General features: G+C 37.6%; 1 protein-coding gene across 2 annotated transcripts in view; it reads right to left on the bottom strand.

Annotated features, from left to right (window-relative positions):
• Positions 1–21116, bottom strand: part of FAP (fibroblast activation protein alpha) — a 74475-nt gene that overhangs the window by 17026 nt on the left and 36333 nt on the right. For both annotated transcript variants that reach the window (XM_017890970.1, XM_017890971.1), the window contains 8 exons: positions 15281–15385; positions 15112–15182; positions 12793–12846; positions 10973–11097; positions 6930–6977; positions 1900–1998; positions 1352–1421; positions 423–617 (listed from right to left, as the gene is read on the bottom strand). In XM_017890970.1, coding sequence (XP_017746459.1) covers positions 423–617; positions 1352–1421; positions 1900–1998; positions 6930–6977; positions 10973–11097; positions 12793–12846; positions 15112–15182; positions 15281–15385 — 767 coding nt within the window. The remainder of the gene's footprint in view (positions 1–422; positions 618–1351; positions 1422–1899; positions 1999–6929; positions 6978–10972; positions 11098–12792; positions 12847–15111; positions 15183–15280; positions 15386–21116) is intronic.

Raw genomic sequence — 21116 nt, 5'->3', positions numbered from 1 at the left:
ATGCCTAACATCTAAAAGCATGTAGTGCTGATAAAATCTTGATATGAGGTAGAATCCACAATGCTTGAGCAAATTCAGATGTTTGTTTCCCTGAAGATCACCATTAGAGTTCGAAGTTTTTCTATGAATTGTAAGAAATGGAACTAAATTAAAAGATATTAGAATGAATGACAACACTTCAAAAGAGGGTATTTGTGATTTAGCGCTTGAAATCATTTTTCTACACATTTATCAGCGCTCTTCCATGAATACTTTTTTTTCATATTTGGCAAAAATACCCCTGTAAGATTAGTAATACTTTTAGACTAAGTTAGAAAAAGAAAAAAAAAAAAAGAATTAAGTCATGAAGAATGGAGAAACACAATGGTGATTGCATGACTTTTGTTGCATGTTGACATCTGCTTGAATGAGAAGGTGCTCACCTGACAGCTGTAATCTGGTCTTCAACTTCATAAACACCCAGCTTTCGATACACTGCATACAGGAGTTTGTCACCTTGGAAAGCTGTTCCTCGGCCATCCACCAAGGCAATGACCATCCCTTCCTTACTTGCAAGATAAGATATCCAATTAACAGCAAATACAGACCTTACACTCTGACTGCAGGGACCACCATACCTAAAGGAAAAAAAAAAAAAGAATCTTTGATTTCTTTGTAAAACTCTATTTCCCATCCTGGCCAAGCATTGCTTCTAGTAATTCCAGTACAATTATGTGATAAAATAACAATGGCGTTAGAACTGGCTCAAAATCAAGAGGAGTCCAGGCTTTTCCCAGAGGTTTGCTACAAGGAAGTTGTTTTGGGACACAGCCTCTCCTATTCCCCAAAACGGATACATCTAGGGTTGGCATTTCAAGGAATATGTGTGGGTTTTTCGTCATTTCTGCCACCTGCCACTTGCTAAAAGCAGACATAAGATATACTAAAAAAAATGCATGGTGTTTTAAGCAAATTGTGTGTAGGTCAGCACCGATTTTGGGTGTGATTCCACTAAATGTATTCTATTCCTTTATTTCATTTCTAACTCAATTACATAAGATGTGAAGATGATTTACAATATTTTTTTGGCTGCAATTTCTCTATCTCAAAGGTATTCTGACACATTCGGCAAATTGCCATACAAAGGAAATTTAGCACAGCCAATGCAAGCAAGTCCGGCTAAAATCTCAAAACTTCCTCAATCTATTTTAAATAGCCATATTTTATTTACTCTGATTAGTTGAAGAATATATAAAAACAGCATCAATAGGAACTGTTACCAAGAAGGATGGTTCATTCTATTTCATAAATGTGTATTTCATCTAACATATTTTCAGTAAATAGTTTTTACACCAAAGAAAATATTACATACACTTGAATTAGCAAGGGATACTTCTTTGATCTGTCAAATTGAGGAGGAAGAATCATCTTGTACCATAAAGCTTTGAGGAAAAAAAAGGAGAAAATCTTCATTCCACAGTACTCATAGCATCATTTATTATCTTTAATAGCAATATATGCCATAAAATCAATTTTCAACTACTAAATTGTTAAGAATTGAGGATATATTGAAAGTAACTTTTATTAAATTTTGTGTTAAATGTATAAATGACTAGAAGTCTTGAATTATTATTTGTTCTAGAAGGACACATTTTAAAATTAAAATTAGATAAGCTCTTTTTGAAAAATGTCAATGTGGAAAGGAAGCTATTGAAAATGTATAAGATCAACCATGTTCACAAACATATTAAAGATATTTAGTAAAACTAAAAATTGTTACCATAAGATTATTTTAAATGAAATCCTGTAATATTAATAGATCACAGAATTTGCACTGTAACGTTCACCCTATGCTTTTTTAAAAGCAAGAAAATTGCTCAGCTTCATATCTATACATGAGAAGTTTTTAAAAGATCTTACTAATTTCATCTACTTCAAGTTTCTTAATTTCCTCTTTAGGCAGCTGGATATTTTTCAAAGCATTTTCCAATTCTTTGTTTTCTTCCAGGATTTTAATTTCTGAAAAAAAGTTAAATGTTCGTTTTTAATCAATAGTATTTCCATAAACAATTTTTTCCCTTAAAATTCCTTTGACTTCAATATGGGTGAAACTGAAACTGTGAAAAGCTTGCTTAAGAAGTGAAGTTTCATATCGACAAATGTATTTATAATCAGCCTTTAGAGCATAATCAGCCTTTAGGAAGGACATCACATTTTAATCACTGTGCCTTTAACTAATTCTGATAGCATCAAAACACATTTTGAGCAAGATCACAGGAGCAACAACGTTTATTCAATCACGTTTTCCCATCTAAAACTGTTTTGTTTTTAAGTTTAAAGCCATGACCTAAGCAGGTGATATTTATTTTATCATATACTAAAAAAAAATGTAGTGGAAATACAATCTGGATTACTGGGGCCTCAAATTTAAAATAATTAATTGTGTAATTTCAAAATTTGTTTTTTAATTTTTAATGTGTAAAGTTGAATATTATTTCTGTGATTTTTAAAATCTTTCTTTCTTACACTTTCCTGTTGTACTTGATTAATATAAGATATTCTCCTTTTTTTGGAAATTGAATTACTGTGTATGCTATTCTTTCAGATCCTTTCTCTCAAGGTAGTGATATATCCGAGGAAGACAACAATATATATTGTGTATACACACACACACTATGCTCTTTCTCTGTCTTAAATCTTTAAAAAATCTAAAACCTGCTATTTATACTTCAGCTCAGTTATATTTCACACTTTAATATCTGAAAAGGAAGAAATCCATTGATCTCTTAAATCTGTAGATTGGTAATACATGCAAATAGGTTTCTAGCAATAGAGGGCTTTTTATAGACTTTATTTTGAACTTGGGATTGACATCAGCATTTTCTAGGGAAAAGTTAGTCTTTCAAATAATATGTGGAGCTTTAGCTTTATATTTTAAAAGAGGGGCTGGATGACTTGTGAGGTATATTTATTGCTACAAAAGATGTCCATGGACTTCTTGTTTTATGCCTTTTGAAAGAGTGGTCTCTGAAGAGAGAGAGCTGGAGGAGTGCTTGTAACTATACTAAGTTTGCCAAACCACTTCTCTTGTAACTCTCAGTTTTCATATACTCATGGCATTTTGCTCCAACATGTTATATTTAATCTTAGCACAAGTATAGATGTTTTGGGTATGATTTGTATAAGATACATAATGAATTTCACATTAACTTTGGGTAATCCATCAGGGAAGAGATACTTGTGACACCTTAAAAGTTAAAACCAAAAAAGTAAAATGAATACACAATTCTAAGTACAGCAGAGCCAACCCTTCATTCTTGCGTGGATTCTGTGTGTGGAGCTGCCATGGATAAATAGACTCCTGTGTGGATCAAGCACACAGAGTGGCTGATTGATTGACTGATTACTATTTGTATTATTTTACCACAAGCACTGGAAGTGGGAGACAGTATCCGGGTGTTGTTACGTGCTTATGGCTTTGACTCTTCCTCTGTTCTGTTCTTAGCTCCCAGACTTTTCTGATACGTGGCTTAATGAAATGCCAAATTTAATCTAAATGCTTTTAGGGTTCAGCATTTAGAGTTGCATTTTTATGGATAGTGAGTGGGCAATTTTTCCACCTCTTGGAGTACAAACAGAATCTCACAGGGGGCAGTGGGGAGAGTGAGAGTTGGCAGATGGGCTTCTCACTAAGGCTGTGCATTAAAAACCTATAACCTAGCAAGGGGAGTACAGGCCAGACTACACCTTTTACTTTCTCTCATCCATCACTGTATACTCAGTACCAAGCACACACAGCACCTAGTATCCGGCATGTAGTATCTGCTCCACATGTATTTGTAGGCTCTTCATTGTGATGAAATTGAGTTATGACAGCGATGGACCTTATACTTGATTTCTGTTTGAATCATTTTAAAATCCCACATTGCTCATTAATTTAATTATGGGAAGAATCCATGGAAAGGCTGATTAATGAATTAGTTAATTTTAATGAGCATTTTCTGTGCCGAAAGCAACTAAGCTTTAACTGGGCCCTCCCTGTCAATTCCAGCTCTTCTGGATTCCCACAGAATCTGGTTCAAGTACTACCTGCTATGTTCAAATAACCCTCCCCCTCTTTGCAGGGAAAATGAAGCCATTTCACTGTGTTCCAACTTTCATACAATTATACCAACAATTTCTTTATTCTCTCCCATCACATCACAAGAGATTAATCCTCTTATCTGTCTCTGATCTTCATCCTTTCTCAACTTCTTAGGGACCTCCCTCCTCTATGTTTTCATTCCATTTTTTCTCCTGATTTCCTCTGTCAACATTCACTCATACTCAAATGTTTATCCTCTTTGAAAAACAAAATTAAACCTACATCAACTTTTTACAGCCATCATCCCACCAATCCCCTCTTCTCATCACACTCAGGCCAACTGGAAATACTGCTTTTTTTTTTTTTTTTTTTTTAACTTACTTATGCAGACCTAATTTTGCTTTAATCTGGCTTCCACCTCCACTGCTCCACTGAAATGGCTCTGACCAAGCTAATGTCAATCTCCCTCTTGCTAAGTCCATTAATTTAGAGCAAGTCTTCCTTCACTCTCTGCAGCATCTGGCACGGCTGATTATTTCCTCCTCCTTGAGTTCTTCTCAACCCCTGCTTTCCACAATACCATACTCTCAAGTTTATTCCCCTCCTTCTGTTCCTTCTTGGTCTCCTCTCCAGGCTCATTTTTCTCCTTCCATTTCTCAAGTGTTGATGATCCACACAGTTTTGTTGTAGGCTCACTCCCCACTAACCCTATCCACTCTTGTATTGTCACTCTGCTCATGCCATCCACTTCCAAGGCCTTAGTTACCACATGCTCCATAAACTAATGACTTTCATCAGTATCTTCAGTCCAAACTGATCTTCTGACATCCAGATCCAAAATAATGTCATTACAGAGCAACTCCATTTAAACATCCCATCAGTGCCTCAAGCTCAACATTTAAAACAAAATTCATCATCCTCCCAAAACCTGATCTCTACAGTGAATCCTCTATCTCAGTAAAAAACCATTATCAAACCAATCATCCAAACAGCATCAACACCTACTTCATATTCATGAGTCTTAGGCTTGTGGTAGCTATCATTAGTAAACATTTCCTAATCCCCCAAACTCAGATGAGCTGCTCTTCCTGTGGGCTTCCAGGCTTTCTGTAGTTCCCCTATCTTAGAACTTACCCCACTGTATTGTAACTGCTCATTTCCATGTTCATATTCCTTACTCATCTATAACCTCCTTGAGAACAAGGACATCATCTAGCCCAGTATCTCTTTATTTTATAGATAGATCCAGGACCTAGCGCAGTGTCTGGTTTAATGTGGTAGAAGTTCCATAAATATTTGTTAAATGAGATTGCTGACACCAAATGCGATGTAAATAAGAGACACAGCATCTGCTCCAAAACAGCAGTTGAACATTTACTATTAAAAATACAAACTTCCAAGCATAACTTAAGATGTACCATATTAAAATCTTTGGGGAAGGCCTGGGAATCTGCATTTATAATGAACATGGGAGAATAATTTCACATTAGGTAAGTTGTGGAACTGTGCTCTGAAAGAATTTGAATTCTATTTTTTCAGTTAGCACTTATTTAATTACATCTGATATATCTGAGTATGTACCTATTTTGTAAATAGTGAGTGAAATAAAGGAGCTTCCAAATCAGTAAAGAGATCTGCCAGGAATCTAAGAAGGATCTCAAGAAAGTGGAAATTCATGCTATCGAAAAAGAAAGGCTGGCTATTATTTTGAGTCTTGATAAAATGGGAATTATACCCTGATGGTGATTTCTATTAAAACAAAACATTGTCGACTTGAAATCAATCTCACTGACTGAGATGGTCAAATTAAGAAACATAATCTGTTATTCTTACAAGTATTTCCTTATTAGACACAAGGTTTAAAAAAAATCTTAAAATGAAACTAAATTCACAGTCCCATTATCACCATGCCTGTCCTGTCCAGAGTTCCCAAATTGATTGTTTTTTTTTCTCATTATTTTCACCTATACTTGAGCCATTGAGCTGACAGCCAAACTAATCCCAAGGCAGTCTCCTGACTTGTCACCAAAGCTGTCCAGGAGCAATTGCAGGCATGAGTGCTGAAGAAAGTGGCATCTGCCTCATTGTCCCTGGCCTCCAACAACTCCAACTCTATAATGTTGTTTAATAGTAAATCAAAAGATAATGGAGAGCCAGCAGGAGAGTATCAGAGCAATTAGACACTCGGACAACTCTGTTGAGAGCAAAACCAGTCGTCTTTGAGATGTGAACTATTTTGAACCAATATCACAAACACAGGATAGAGGAGGACTGTCTTGATAGCAGTTGAAAATGGAAAGAGCCTCCAAATTTCAGGGCGTTCATACGTGGCAACAATGTGATGTAGCTGTTAAAACAAAAAAAGCTGGCATGACAGTCACCCTCTGCTCTGAACTGAAGAAGTTACATGTAGAATTTGTTTCTGGTTTGGGATGTTACCACACACATACACACACACACACAAACAACCCCCTACCCCAACCCCTGAGCAAAAAAAAAAACAAAAAAACAAAAAACAAAAAAACTAGAAATTCTATTTTGGAAGGAAGATCGTACTGAATGTGTTAAGTTTTTTCCCAATTCTAATCTGTGCTTTTTATAAGGCTGATTGGAGAAGATAGAATTAAACCCTCTGATATAACTCATCTGTGTTATGCCAGGTTCTCACTGCAAAGAATTATTAAATTTCATAGGACCATGTTTGACCCAAATAATATCCAAATCTGTGCAATAATAAGTGGTGTGATAACAGGATTCCACCGCAGTTCCCTTGGTGGTGTGGAGAAACTGTCCTGCTTTCTCTTGCGGAGTATCGCAGAGAGTTCAGGATTACTCGAAACAAGATAAATAGCATGCAAGAGAGTACCTTGATCAGTGCGTCCATCATGAAGGGTGGAAATGGGGACACCTGGTCCTGTGTGCAGGATGAAAACAAAATCATGGCTTAGTGTTAAAATAACACTTTGTTTTTAAGACGAGCTGCTGGTAGTATTTGTGATTAGTGTCAAGTGCCAGCACATCTTTTAATTCTGCAGCTATTTTTTTCCCCATAGAGAAGAAAACATCACTTTTAAGTTACATTTAAACAATACATGAGATCAAAGCCCACTCAAAGAACAGCTGTGAGAGACGCCTTGCCTGTGCACTTTTCCAAGACTAATCCTGAATCGTTAATATCTAATTACACAAATGCACCCCAGAAGCTGCAGTGACAAATGGCCTTCTGGGAAGATGTCATGCTGTATTGGGCCAGTTTTGGCTGTGTCTTTATTATCAAACAACCTTCACCAGTACCCAGATTGTATTTTCAATCTGGTTTCTTGGTTCAATGTTCAGCTTATTTAGATGGGTAAAATCTAGTATTTCTTCCATGCAGTAATACATGCAGAAATCTATATGGGATATACTTCCTTTTAAAATATGCTGTGGCAGGTCCCTGGGAAGCAGTCCTGGAAGGAGGTTTGTGGGGGTGGTATTGGGATGCACACTTGTGGGGGAAGAGGAGGAAGAATGGGGCAGGGGAGGAAGGTAGATGCCACTGCTGTCACATAGAGACCCCTAGATGGCTTGTAGAGTTGTCTCCAATGGGGCAACAAGGCCAGCCTTTATCCCCTAGCATGAAGCAGTCATTGGATGTGGCCTGGGAGAAGAGAAAACTCCAGTGTGTTGGGGGGAGTTAGGGTTAGGGGGCTGTTCAGCTGTAAGCTGTCAGCCACTAGCACTTTCAGCAGCTGAAGAAATGACTGAGTCAGTCCTGAAGATGGGGATGAAGGGATCTGGCTGGCACACCAGTGTCCACTACATATTCCAACATGCATTCAGCTTTTCTATGCAGAAACTGGCCATTTTTAGCAAGATCTACAAATAATTAAAAATGAATTATTCCTTATTTGAAATACAGGATCAAATAATGTCTGGAAATAAATTTTTTAAGCATAAATTTGCTCCGTCAGTAGGTTAAAAGCAACAAATGTGGAGGTTGGAGGTACATATTCATTTGCCCCGCCTCCCCCGATAGGGTGAGGATGCTACCTTCTATGTGGAGGGAACCCATTAGCGTAGCATGCTTGGCCCATGCAAAGCAGAGGAGAAATGAATTTTTTGTAGAGTTCTGAGAAGACTTGGGTATGAGTAGCTCCTTCTGTCTTGCTTCTGGCATCTTTCTGCCTGCAGAGAACATGCTTTTGATCTGTTCCTCAGTGCTGTACCTGTGCCAGTGCCAAGCCCCATGGAGGAAGATGGTGGCTGCCCTGTCGTACCCATATTTGTGTAAGTATAATTCTGGGATGCAATATTGGGAAACCACACAGGTTTACCACATTTTCCAACTAGCCTTTACAAGTAATAAAGATAATATTTTGGTTTCCTGCCTGAATCCTAGTCTAATTTGGAAATGAGGAAAAAGGATGGTATTTATTAGGCTCCCTCAAGACCCAAAAGTTCCTGTGTGGAATCTCAGAATTTTATAGAATGTTATTGCAGAGATTTTCATTTTGGCCAGTTTTCATCAAAGTTATGAAAAGGACAAACATACATATTATATTTCCAGCCAGAGTGCAAAGAAATGAGACATGAATATAAATTTCTAGAGTCTAATCAACCAGCATCTACCCTGTGGAATTTTCATGGGTGTGTAGTTTCAATAATGGAAACTTGCACATCTTTTTTTTTTTTTCGCCTAAAAAATGAGACAAATAAATGACTGACTGCATTTGACACTGGACGGAAGGTGTGATCCTAGTGGCCTAAACATCAATCCTTGAGAAGCCTACCTTGCATGCTTTTGTTCCATCAGCATCATCGATATGATTTTACCTGTTTTGATCCTATCATCTAGGACTTACTAACCATCCCTCGGGAGAGTTTGAAGTTACATAATGAGGCTTTACTCTTAGTCCCGAAGGGAAAGATTTCAAGGTTTTTCCTATGATGGCGCAGTGACTCATTTTACTGGAGCTTCAAAAACACCAGACGATGTGATGCTTCCCACACAGTATATTTTTTGCTAAATGGGAAATTACCATACTGCCGAGGAAGAGTGAGTGGTGGAAAAGTCAGGCGATTCAAGTTCTAGAAAGGACTCTTCCACCAACTTTTGATGAGAGCTTAGGCTTTTATTCTTCATCTCTTCAGTGGGCACACAGGCTCAAGTATATATTAGGAAGACAAACTAATATAAAATGTGAGATAGTGCCTTCCAAAAACATTAAAGCATTATACAAATGCAGAATGCATACACATACAAATGCATGGATGTAAATGTACTGTCACTGATGCATTCATCAGCAAATACATCAGCATAAAACCAGTTTTTTGTAGACTTTGCAAAGGACAGCAATATTACCTCATATCTATGTTAATTCCACAAGCATTGAATGTCTATTATGTATTAGACATTCCTCTTAGTCTTAGAAATACAAAGATTAAAAGAAAGTAGCCCCTGCCTTCCAGGAGAAAAGATAGATAAACAGATGACTCAGTATGGTTAGTTCAATGATACTATGTGCCTGGCACGTAAGCTTTCAATCTATGTTGCATAAATACATAGCTTAGGTTGAAAAATGTTGCATACAACTTGAGAGGGACATTTAATGCCTACCTTTAAATGCCAGTAACCACAATCAGCACATATGGTCATGAACAACAATCTCTTGACATTTCAAAGATGCCACTGACCAAACATTTTATGAAAGTGTTATTTCAAACTGACATCTTTGTGCTATCTTGAAAGGAGCATTTGGGTTAAAATGCTTATTCATGTCCACATAGGCAAATGAGCTGCAGCTTAGGTTCAGGGGCCAGGTGGCTGGACTGAAGGAAGTGGCATGTTAGGGTAGCCTTCATTCTGGTTCCCTTTATGGGATCTTCAGGACCTCTGCAACTGAACAGGGATATCAAGCAGCCAAAGATTCCATTTGTTCTTTGAGCCACATACCCCCCCACCAGGGGAGCTGATACTAAAATAGGAGGGTAGTATACATTTTGTAATACCTTTTTCCAAGTACTCTAACTCCCAGCCCCAAATTAGGAATAAGCTGGGGGAGGTGACAGAGATTGGAGAATTAGAGATTCCCAAGTCAGTTTTCCAAATCTCCATAATGACTTAGACCCCAATATATTTCATTGATCTATATTGGCCTCTTAACCTAACCTGTTTTATTGTTTGCCACATGCTTAAGATATAGATAAAAGGTTGTGCATAAAATAAAATTATATGGGTAGAAATTATTCATTAAGTGTACGTATATCCTAAACAATCAGGAAATGTTTTGTAGATTTTCTTACTTATGGCTTGTTATATTTGAATGTATTACTCACGATGTTTTCCAAATTTAGAAAGGACATCTTGAGTGACAAAGGTTCATTTTCTATCCCCATTGAAATTACAGTTTGAGGAATGATTGACCTCCGAGGTGGGGATCTCAGGTTTCTAAGCCTTTGTTCATTCCCCTGGCTGTGAGAGTTTGATATTTCTCTGGGAAAAGGGGGCCGAGAGTCCAGCAACCATTTTATCAGAGAACATTTCTTTTATTGCTATTGCTCAAATCCTGTGAAGCCTAGATGATAGGTTGCCTCTGCATGCAATCTTAGTGCTGTGGAATGCGGTGGTTAAGAGCATGGGACTTAGAGGCAACAGACCCTTGCTTCAATCCTGGCTGATGCTTAGTCGCAGTGTGGACCTTTGGCAAGTTACTCTGTTTCCTCGAGCTCTATTTCCTCAGCTGCAAAAAAGTGAAGATACTAATACCATCCTATCTTCCTTTCATTTCTTTTTCTATAAGCACAAGATAAGATTCGTACATATAACAAGTGCTCATTAACTGTAGCTAAGAATTGATCAGATAGAGGTGAGGAGGATGACGACAATGCCCGTGGGGATGGTGTGCTTGTGTGAGGTCCGTTACCTACCATAGCAGACAAGTGCATAGTACTTGGCGTAGTCGCTGAAACTTGCTGTGTAATATTGGCACCTTTCTTTCCTTAGATGGCAAGTAACACACTTCTTGCTTGGAGGATAGCTTCCAATGCTAATTCTAGAGGGAAATGAAAATAAAACTAAGCTGAAATTTTGAGATTGTATTTATCAAAATGTACTACTCCATGTAAAGTGACTAATTTACATATTGACATCAAACCCACTCTATTTTTCTGTTGCCAATATCATTTAAAGTAAAGGGGAATCACAGTATTTTGATGTAGCTTGATTTTTGATCCATCTTTGCCTTAATAGGCACAAACCTTGAGGAAGAAGCCCTATGTGGTTTCCCTGGAGTGGGAGAAATATCTAACACCTCAAATGGCAGTGAGGTAGTCATTTCCCATAACCATTCATCTTTTACACTTTACAAAGTGCTTGGGAATGCATAGTTCTTCATCTTCCTATCTCTCTGTTTCCACCCCATGGCAAAACATAGAAGGAAAATCTGGCAGTATTACCAAGAAAGAGTCCCTGTTCTTACCATATATCAGGAAGGGTAAATTAATAATAGGCAAATTAGAAATAAGAAATGACAATTCTAAGTGCCTTCTGTGCCTTCATTCCTTTCAGCAGGAAATTTGGGCTCGTGGAAGCTCAGGCTGGGAATGCCCCCTCCACACAGTCTGCACAAGCCAATCTGTACTGCCCACATTGCCCCCACACTCACTCTGCAGAGTCATCTGTGTGGTTCCTGAACAGGTTGATTGGCTTCAATGTACAAACTCAGGGACCTTATCCTACACCCTCAGAATCAGAATTCCATGTGGAGGAGTTTCGATGATGTCATGCCAGCGTCTGGACAGGTCAGGACCCCATGGTGGCTATCAGGGTCTCCTGTGCCACCTCTCAGTTTCTTCTGCTGCTGTCCCTGACTTTGCCTTGGGCATGGCAGAGAGTGGCCTGGCCAGAGACATTGCTGGACCCAGAGAATGATTCTTCTTCACACATAAAGTAAGATCACGATCCAGGAGGGAACAGAGAAATATGACAGAGGGCAAATTTCTTATTTCCTCTGTTAGGGTTAGTATGTTAGCACATGTCCCTATTTGGGTGTGACCTTGGAAACATTAGGGAGGCAGTTAACAGCAAGGGCTCAGAGATCAGCATGTCCAGGTACGAATCCTGGCTCCAACAACATTACCTGCCTCATAGGGCTGTAGGAATTAAATGAAATTACATATGTAAGTCAGATTAAAAGGTGCCTGGCATATAATAGACTACCAGCATGTAGTAACTATCGCTTTCCTTTCCACATCCAGAAAGGGCTGTCGAGGGCACCATTTCAGTCATCAAGGGGACAACTGGACTGAATTTAAGCACTAATATAGGGACAGGGATGGGTGGTGCCAAAGTGAGCCAGAGTGAAGGAAATCACATATTATCAGAATAAAAACAATGCCTGGTTCATACTGGGTATTCAACAAATGTGTGTTAAATAAAGAAATGTCCTCAATTTAACTATATGTAGTTAAAATGTTCAGTACCAAAATAGTATTTAGTATTTATATGAGCATTAGAATTTCTTATTTTTTCCTTTTGAAAACAAATACTTTGAATTGGCTAACATTTTGAGAGTGTGTGTTTTTTATACTGATGTAATATACAACATTCTCCAAATGTTTTCTCTCAATTCATAAATAATTTTATGATGTGCCACAATTTAAAAATATTTTCCATCTCCTGGAGATGATGTCTTTTTATATTAAAATATCAATATATAGAAATAACAGAATGAATGGACATAAACTACCTGTAGATGTTTCTTCTTCCAGGGTAATCTTCAAATTCATTGCTAGAATAAAACCTGAAAATATATCCAGAAATTATTAAGTATTGATAAATAAGTGATAATAGAATTGTTAGTATTAATACTAATATAGTATCAATATAGGTAAGCATTCATCTAATGAAACTATTTATTAATTGGTGCTTAGGTACACAAATAACTGCTGTTAATAACTGAACTTTGTGTATTTATTCTGACTTCCAAATCATCAGAGGAAGATTAAATTATGCTGAATGCTGTTTTTATTACAGGTACATTATATCCTGATTCATTATGAGCCATGCAAATTAACTAGGAAATTGTATTAATATCATACCTTGCCTTTTCCATGATTAAGAACAGTTTACCTGTTTCTCTGTACTATGTTATTTAATTTTATCTGTGATTCTGAACATACCTTGAATTTATTTTATAGAAACCCTATCAATAGATAGGTTTGCTACAAATTGAGGATATCACACTGGATACCACACACAGGGCATGTAAATTTAGCCAGATGTAAAACAAGTCAGAAGAGAACATGCTTGTTACTTAAGTATCCAGGTTCTGATTCTAACCTGTCTTAAAATAGCCATGAAGTGGGAAATTCAGTTTCGTGACGTGGTTTTCACTCTGCTGTATGTTCATCTGAGTATCAGAAACTGTCACTATTCTCCCCCCACGAATGTGAAAAGTTTGGGATAACCGAAGTTTGGTTGAATTCTCAGGACAATTAGGCAGTCCAGTTCTCACTCTGTCCTAGGTATCTTGAAAATCTTATTAGCACCAAGTAGAAGAAAACAGCAATGGAATACAACTCGTTTATAGCACAAAATTTATCTCCTAAACTAACACCTTTCTATGCATCTTTACTAACTTTGCATGACTCCCATCATCCCTTTCCCTTGCCCTCCCCGCATAACCTCAAACGATCTGTGAATAAAGGACTCAGGGTCTTTCCCCAACAGCCCCGTGCCGCTTCCTTGTTATGTGGAAGCTTCCCTGATTGTCTCCCTCTCTAACCCTTGCAGCTGGGTCCAGTTTGTCTCTTTTCTCTCTCTTTTCCCAGACGGTCTCCCTTCGCCAGTCCTGTTTAGCCTCCATCTGTCTTTACTGTCTATTCTGCTCTCTCTTCCATTTAGATAATGTGTATTGAACTCCTCTGTGTCAGGCGCTGTGCTAAGTGCTAAGGACGCAAACAAAGAAGGAGGTGCAGTTTTGTCCTCAGAGCATCTACTGCATTGCCACTATTCTAGTCCAGGTCTCTTATGACCAGAGCTGGGGCTCTCCGCCTTCAGTTTTTCCCCACCTCCTCAACACATCATGTCTGAAATGAATCTCCCACCAGTTTTGAGCATGTCCCTGCCCTTTACTCTAGTGATTTTAATGGCTGCTCCAAAGAAAGTCCAAACACCTTTGCCCTCCATTCAAATAATTCCAAAGATTGATAATAGATTTCTGACAGGCTTTTATTCCATGAGCCTGGACTAATGGTCCTCACCTTTTTGCTCCTAGAATTTCAGCTAATAGCGGGCAGATTTTCAGCACTAAGAGAGGATCCCTAGATGCAGATTGTATTAGAAATTGTAGAAAGAAAGTATACTTTTGTGATTAGAGCAGTTTTATCATAAATGATTATTTGAAGATGGTTTATTTAAATAGTATGCAGAATGGACTGAAGAGGAAAGAACTGTAAGAAAGCAGTCCTATGTTCAGGTTAACAATAACAGCCTTAGATTTAATGCTTTAGGATTGAATCTTAGTCTGCTACTAACTAACTGTGGCCTTTGGCCAAGTTAATTAAATTTTATGAGTATCCCTTTTCTCATCTGCAAACTTAGGATAACCATTTCTACTCTACAGTATCTGGTACACAGTAATTGCTCCATAAATGATAGCTGTTATAAATAATAATGTTCAACTTATATAACAATGAATCACTACAAAAGATGCTCCATATCTATGGGCTGCCCTCCAGGGTATTTTGAAACTTGCTCATTGCTTCAAGTCCTGAAGGGTAAAATTTGCCTTTAGAACCAGATATTATCTTAAAATTTGTATGCTTTTTATATAATTACCTACCAAATATCAGAAGAGAAATTACCACCTACTGAAGACTTTTTTTTCCAAAAGAAAATCATTTTGACTAGTTATTTAAAATATACAATGGTAAATGAACTCACAACTGTCTGAATTATAGAGTAACAAAAATCTTCTTAACTAAGAGAGTTGGTACAGTATCATTTACGTCCATCGGTGCCAATTAAAACCTGAATGGTGCATCGCGCTTCGTGCAATACTTACAGTGAATCCTGTGTTACTCTGAATATATTTATGGCCTCCCACTTGCCACTTGTAATTTGAATAGCATTTTCCTATAAAAAGACAAACATTATGTTGTGTGAAACCGAGCGTTATTTGAGCAACCTCAAGTGAATGATCTTTGAGGAGATAAATCTTGGAAGGAACGTACCACAGTGTCTTTGATATAGTGAATATGTTTGTAGCCATCCTTGTCACTAAATATTTTGTAGTATGAAATGGCATCATAGCTGAAAACTGGTGTTGAAACAAAGAACTGAAAAAAATTAACAGAGGTTATGTTCAAAAGACAAACCAAACTAAAACCATAGATTTTGTTTTAATATATAAAAGCGTTGTATGGTCATAGTTAGAGGAATCAGAATGTCTTGCCTCCTCTGTCTTCTGTCATTCACATCTGGAATCTCATTCTTTCAGATAAACAGCTTATGTAGTGATTCTAACAGGCACTTGAACATCCCAACCACTGCTTGGCTGCTACTGCATACCCCTGGATTCACAATGCTTAATTTGATTAAATTTCTAAGTCGAAGGTTATGTGGTTTGAAACGGAGTTGGAAGAATCACAAACGAATGTTGATATTTAACCAAACCAAACTTCAAATGAGGTATCTGACCAAAGTCTGATGCTTGTTAAGACTTATACCTCTTTTAATTCTTGATTTGTCTGATGCCAAGCACCTAATACCAATCATTCAGTGAAGACATTTTGAAGATGAAAAGATCATGGCTTGCTAGCCACAGTTTTTAATGGTGAGGAGGGGCTTCTGGACTTGAGAGAAAAAGGTTGCCTACGTTGGGTGAGGTTTACTCCTTGAGCACAAGAAGCAGACTGCAGACTGTCCTCAATGCCCTAGTTTGACCTCTAACAGGTAACCCCACGCAGAACTTGCTGGGAACCACTTAACTACCTAAGGCAAGCTAGGCTCTTTAGTGTGCCTTGAAACAGAACAAGTCACACTTCAACATTCTAAATGATAGATATAACTGAAATTCTGCAAATGTTCTTACACTAAATTTTAGAAAATAGTTTCATATATTTCCCATTAAAAAATTAATTGGCTTGTCTTACGTTTGCTGACTTTTTTTTCTCCATTGGTCATTGTTTGGTGAAATGATGGCAAATCATTAAAAGAATTAGATGAGGAAAGAGCTACTCTACATCACGCAGTGCAGATTTAAAGCCAGTTCTCTCTAATTGGTATCCCTCCACATGAGAACTACATCAAGTAACAGCAACAAAAAGCTACCAGTATCTTTTAGCTAAAATACCTATCCTGGTGAGACCTAAGGTGAGATCCATTGTAGAGCAAGAAGAGAGTGGGGGAAGTCACTGTAGGCTCCTTTAATGATGATCCCATATTTGATGCCTTTTTGATACAACCGATCATTATTTCTCATGAAATAATTATAATCTTGTGACATTAAAATGCAACTTATTTGATGTGATGTCTGTAATGGACTAAGTTCCCCCAAAATTCATGTCCACGTGGAGCCACAGAATGTGACCATTTTGGAAATGCGGTCTTTGCAGATGTAATCAAGGTAGAAATTGAAGATGTGCTCATACTGGATTAAAGTGGGCCCTAACTCTAACGACTAGTGTCCTCATAGGAGGGGAAGACACAAAGAGACACTGAGAGATACAGGGAAGAAGGCTATGTGAAGACAGAAGCAGGGATTAAAGTGATACGACTGTGAACCAAAGAATGCCCAGGGATTTCTAGGAGCCATGAGAAGCTGGAAGAGACAGGGAGGATTCTTCTCTTGAGCCTTCCTAGGGAGCATGGCTCTGCTGACACCATGATTTCTGACTTCCAGCTTTCAGAATGATGAGAGAATAAATTTCTGTTGTTTTAATCCACAAAGTTTGCCATAACTTATAGCAGCCCTAGGAAACAAATACAGTACCCTAAGTCTTACCACATTTACCTAGAATCAATAAATCAGTTAAATCAAATAAGCAAAAGGCCATTAACCTGAGGCTGTCTCTATAATTTGAGTTCCTATATAATGAAACACAACCTTAGTACGTATACAATCCAAAACCTAACTACAAGTCCAGCAAAAGGGTTTCAGCCAGTCATAGGCAGCCATCATATCACACCACATCCAAATAAGGTAGATGCCTCATTGCTCTATGACCCAATAAGGCTGACTCCTAGTGTAGCCAACCAGTGATTTATCTACCTTGCTTCTGTGTTTGGCCTATAAAAGGTGGCTGCTCACATTGCTGGGCAGAACTCTCAGAACCTCTTCTGGTTCCGAGTGCTGACTGATTTACGAATTGTTTGTGTTCAAATAAACTCTACTACTTTTAACTTGTCTAAAGTTTTTCTTTAAAATGAAAAAATGGAATAATGAGAAACAGCTGCCTCCTTACATGATTCCTGCATTAGTTTCATTAATAATAAGACCAACCTTGGTAGGCTTTTGCATATTGAGACTAATGCTTCCAAGTGAAATTAATAACCAAGAAGCCCAGGAATAGGAAACTCTGATTAGCAACTTTGTGGGTAGAATTTTATTACTATAAATGTTTGACAAAATCCTTCTTTCATTTCAGAATGAAGTTTCATCCTCTTATCTAAATGATAATATACATTCTAGTAACCTCTTACAATGTCTCCTCTTTTTTTTTTTTTAGTGGAGTTTCATTCTTGTTGCCCAGGCTGGAGTGCAAAGAGCCTGGTCTTGGCTCATCACAATCTCCATCTCGCGGGTGCAAGTGATTCTCCTGCCTCAGCCTCCCAAGTAGCTAGGATTACAGGCATGCACCACCATGCCCAGCTAATTTATAGTTGGTCAGGCTGACCTCAGGTGATCCACCCACCTTGGCCTCCCAAAGCGCTGGGATTACAGGTGTGAGCCACTGCACCCAGCCTATGTCTCCTTCTTATTCCTCGTTGTGAAACACAAAATTTGGTTCTACATTGCCTTAATTACTAAAATAAAACCTGAGTCACAACATTTTTTAAGGTACCACAGTAAAAAGAAAAATTGTCTGCAAGCCTGCAGTCAGTTAGTAAAGGACTTTTGAAGGAGCTTTGTTCTAGATTAAAACTTAACATCTCATTTTTATTGAAAAAAAAAAAAAAAAAACAGGGCAGAGCATTATGTTTTAAGATATTAGAATCAGGCAAACAGGAAGAATATTTCTGATAAGCAAGGACTGTTATCTTCTCCCCTTTCATTGCACACATTGAAGACAGCTGCTTTAGATGAACAGGTAACTGGGGTGAGGTAAAGAGAGTGTGAAATATGTCCACATTCACTTTGCTAGAGCTAGGCCCCTAAAGTGTTCCGAGTTAAGTGCTTCTTGCAAGTCATACCTGGACCCTAGATAAGCACCCACATTAAGTCGTCCTCAGTTTTAATGAGGCCCTTACACTGGTTTCTTTATCATGCTTAGATTTTTTGATAGATTACTCATCTCTATATGAAGTGTAAAGCCATTTAAAATATTTTACCTGGAAGGTGAGATTATTTACTGCCATGTAATATCTTGCCATAGCTGTAAAATGACCTAAAGCGGATGCCCTAAACTGAGTGCACTTTCAATCAAAAGCACAAGCTTTCAAGCATCAAGAAGAAAATTCATTTTTTTTGAACCAAGGGATTTTGCCAGCTGCCTAAAGAAGGTGTAGTGTGTTGCTTAAATTATTTTAAAATAATTGGTGTGACTTTGCAGTCTAAGCATAATGCCTTCAGTGCTTGTTCTCCAAATTTAAGGAATTAAGCACTAGGTTCCTTTGATTAACTCTTCACTTTTCTGTCTGTTCTCTACAGAGCAAAAAAACAAAACAAAACAAAACAAAACAAAACAAAACAAAACAAAAAATGTTTCAAAAGCAAATTTGTTGTTATTTTTTCTGATTAAATACCAAAAAAGGAGTTAGGCTTTTAATCCTAAATTAAGAGACTGGATGTGCCAGTGCTGGAGGGAAAAAGTGGTAAGTAAAGTTCTCAGGAAACCTATTTGCTAGTTCTATGCCTGCAACTAACATATCAGTTACTTTTAACTAGACATTTAATCTCCCTTTTCTAATTCATTAGGTGATTTCTGAGAGTCTTTTCCATTTTAAATATCTCTGACAAATTCAAAAGAAACCACATATCAAAATAGCTTTTAAAATTTATACTAATACGACTAGCATGTATACTTTATCTAAAGACCCTATAAATGTTACTTGAATGAATGTCTGAAATACATACACATTTCTAGTTTTTTCTGGTTAATTTTATTAAGCCACTAGTTTCATTATAGGTCAAAGGAAGCTATTAAATATACAATATATTATTACATATGAGTTATGGCTATATAAAATTGTGGCCAGACTTTTTCAAAAGGCATGTCAGAACTCACAAAAGCTAATTAATAATCCATTTAAAGCAGGTGCCTTGGGAGGGTGTAAACTTACTCTTGAAAACAATCATTGCAAATAATTTTTGATAATTTCTCTTCTGGAATTTAGAAGTTTTACTGACTACTGAATACATGTGAAGAGATTGAGATTAGTATATAAAAATAAGTTGCTCCCAATAAAATTATAAAACTATGAATATTAAAATGATCTGGCACAAAAATCACATGTCCCAGATAAGTAACTCATTTACTCTCTAGATTTAGTTGGGAATGACTTTTGATTTAATACAAGAACCTCATCTTCTCCCAAAGGAGAGGTATGCGCCTCCACTGAGGGTATTTTTTTTTTAAAGTTCTTCAGCTAGACTAGGCACGGTGGCTCATGCCATTTAGTTGGGAATGACTTTTGATTTAGTGTAAGGACCTCATCTTCTCTCAAAGGAGGCATATGTGCCTCCATTGAGGGTATTTTGTTTGTTTGTTTGTTTGTTTGATTTTGAGATGGAGTCTCGCTCAGTCGCTCAGGCTAGAGTGCGGTGGCGCGATCTCCGCTCACTGCAAGCTCCGCCTCCCGGGTTCACGCCATTTTCCTGGCTCAGCCTCCCAAGTAGCTGGGACTACAGGCGCCCGCCACCATGCCCGACTATTTCTTTTGTATTTTTACTAGAGACGGGGTTTCACCGTGTTAGCCAGGATGGTCTCGATCTCCTGACACTGAGGGTATTTTTTTAAAAAGTTCTACAGCTGGGCCGGAGGCGGTGGCTTATGCCTGTAATCCCAACACTTTGGAAGGCCGAGGAGGGCAGATCACGAGGTCAAGAGGTTGAAACCATCCTGGCTAACACGGTGAAACCCCGTCTCTACTAAAAATACAAAAATTAGCCGGTCATGGTGGCGGGCGCCTGCAATCCCGGCTACTCGGGAGGCTGAGGCAGGAGAATTACTTGAACCCGGGAGGCGGAGCTTGCAGTGAGCCAAGATCACGCCCCTGCACTCCAGCCTGGCGACAGAGTGAGACTCTGTCAGGAAAAAAAAAAAAAAAGATTTTAAAGCTTTGCAGGCAATTAATTCATTCATTCAGCTCAATTTGATGAGAATGCAAGGTCAGTGCAATACAGATTTTTTAAATTATTAAGATGCTGAAGATGCTTATAAATATGAGCTTTCAAAAGATGCATTCTGAAGTGTTTCAGAGTGCTTTGAACACTGCAGCATTTTCAAAATAAATGTGTACAGATGCTCAAGATAATGTCTTTGAAAGGGTTGTTGGTATCATTGTTGATATAATTATAAAATTACATTATTCATATAACTGTATAGCAAATCTAGTTATCATCTTGGAGAACATAACTAAAGAATATTTTCAAGTATTATTTCTTCTCTTCATTCTTTACTAGAAATATTTGTAATGGGAGTGGATTGGTAGATTAACTTTTTTCCCTCAAAATTTCAAATACCGATCTAAGAATTACCTTTCTGAAAGGTGAGAGTCAGAGATTCAGATTGATTAAGAATCCATAAAATTTAGAGAATACTTTTCTTTCACTGAATACTACTATTTTTTTCCTGTGATATTTAGCACAGTAGGAGAAGTGAGGTCAAATAGGAGTGTTTTTTTTTT

This window comes from Rhinopithecus bieti, unplaced genomic scaffold, assembly GCF_001698545.2.
Source record: "Rhinopithecus bieti isolate Rb0 unplaced genomic scaffold, ASM169854v2 scaffold_19966, whole genome shotgun sequence".
Classification (NCBI taxonomy): Eukaryota; Metazoa; Chordata; class Mammalia; order Primates; family Cercopithecidae; genus Rhinopithecus; species Rhinopithecus bieti.
Note: the sequence above shows the minus strand (reverse complement) of the source record. Positions and strands in the feature narration are given on the sequence as shown.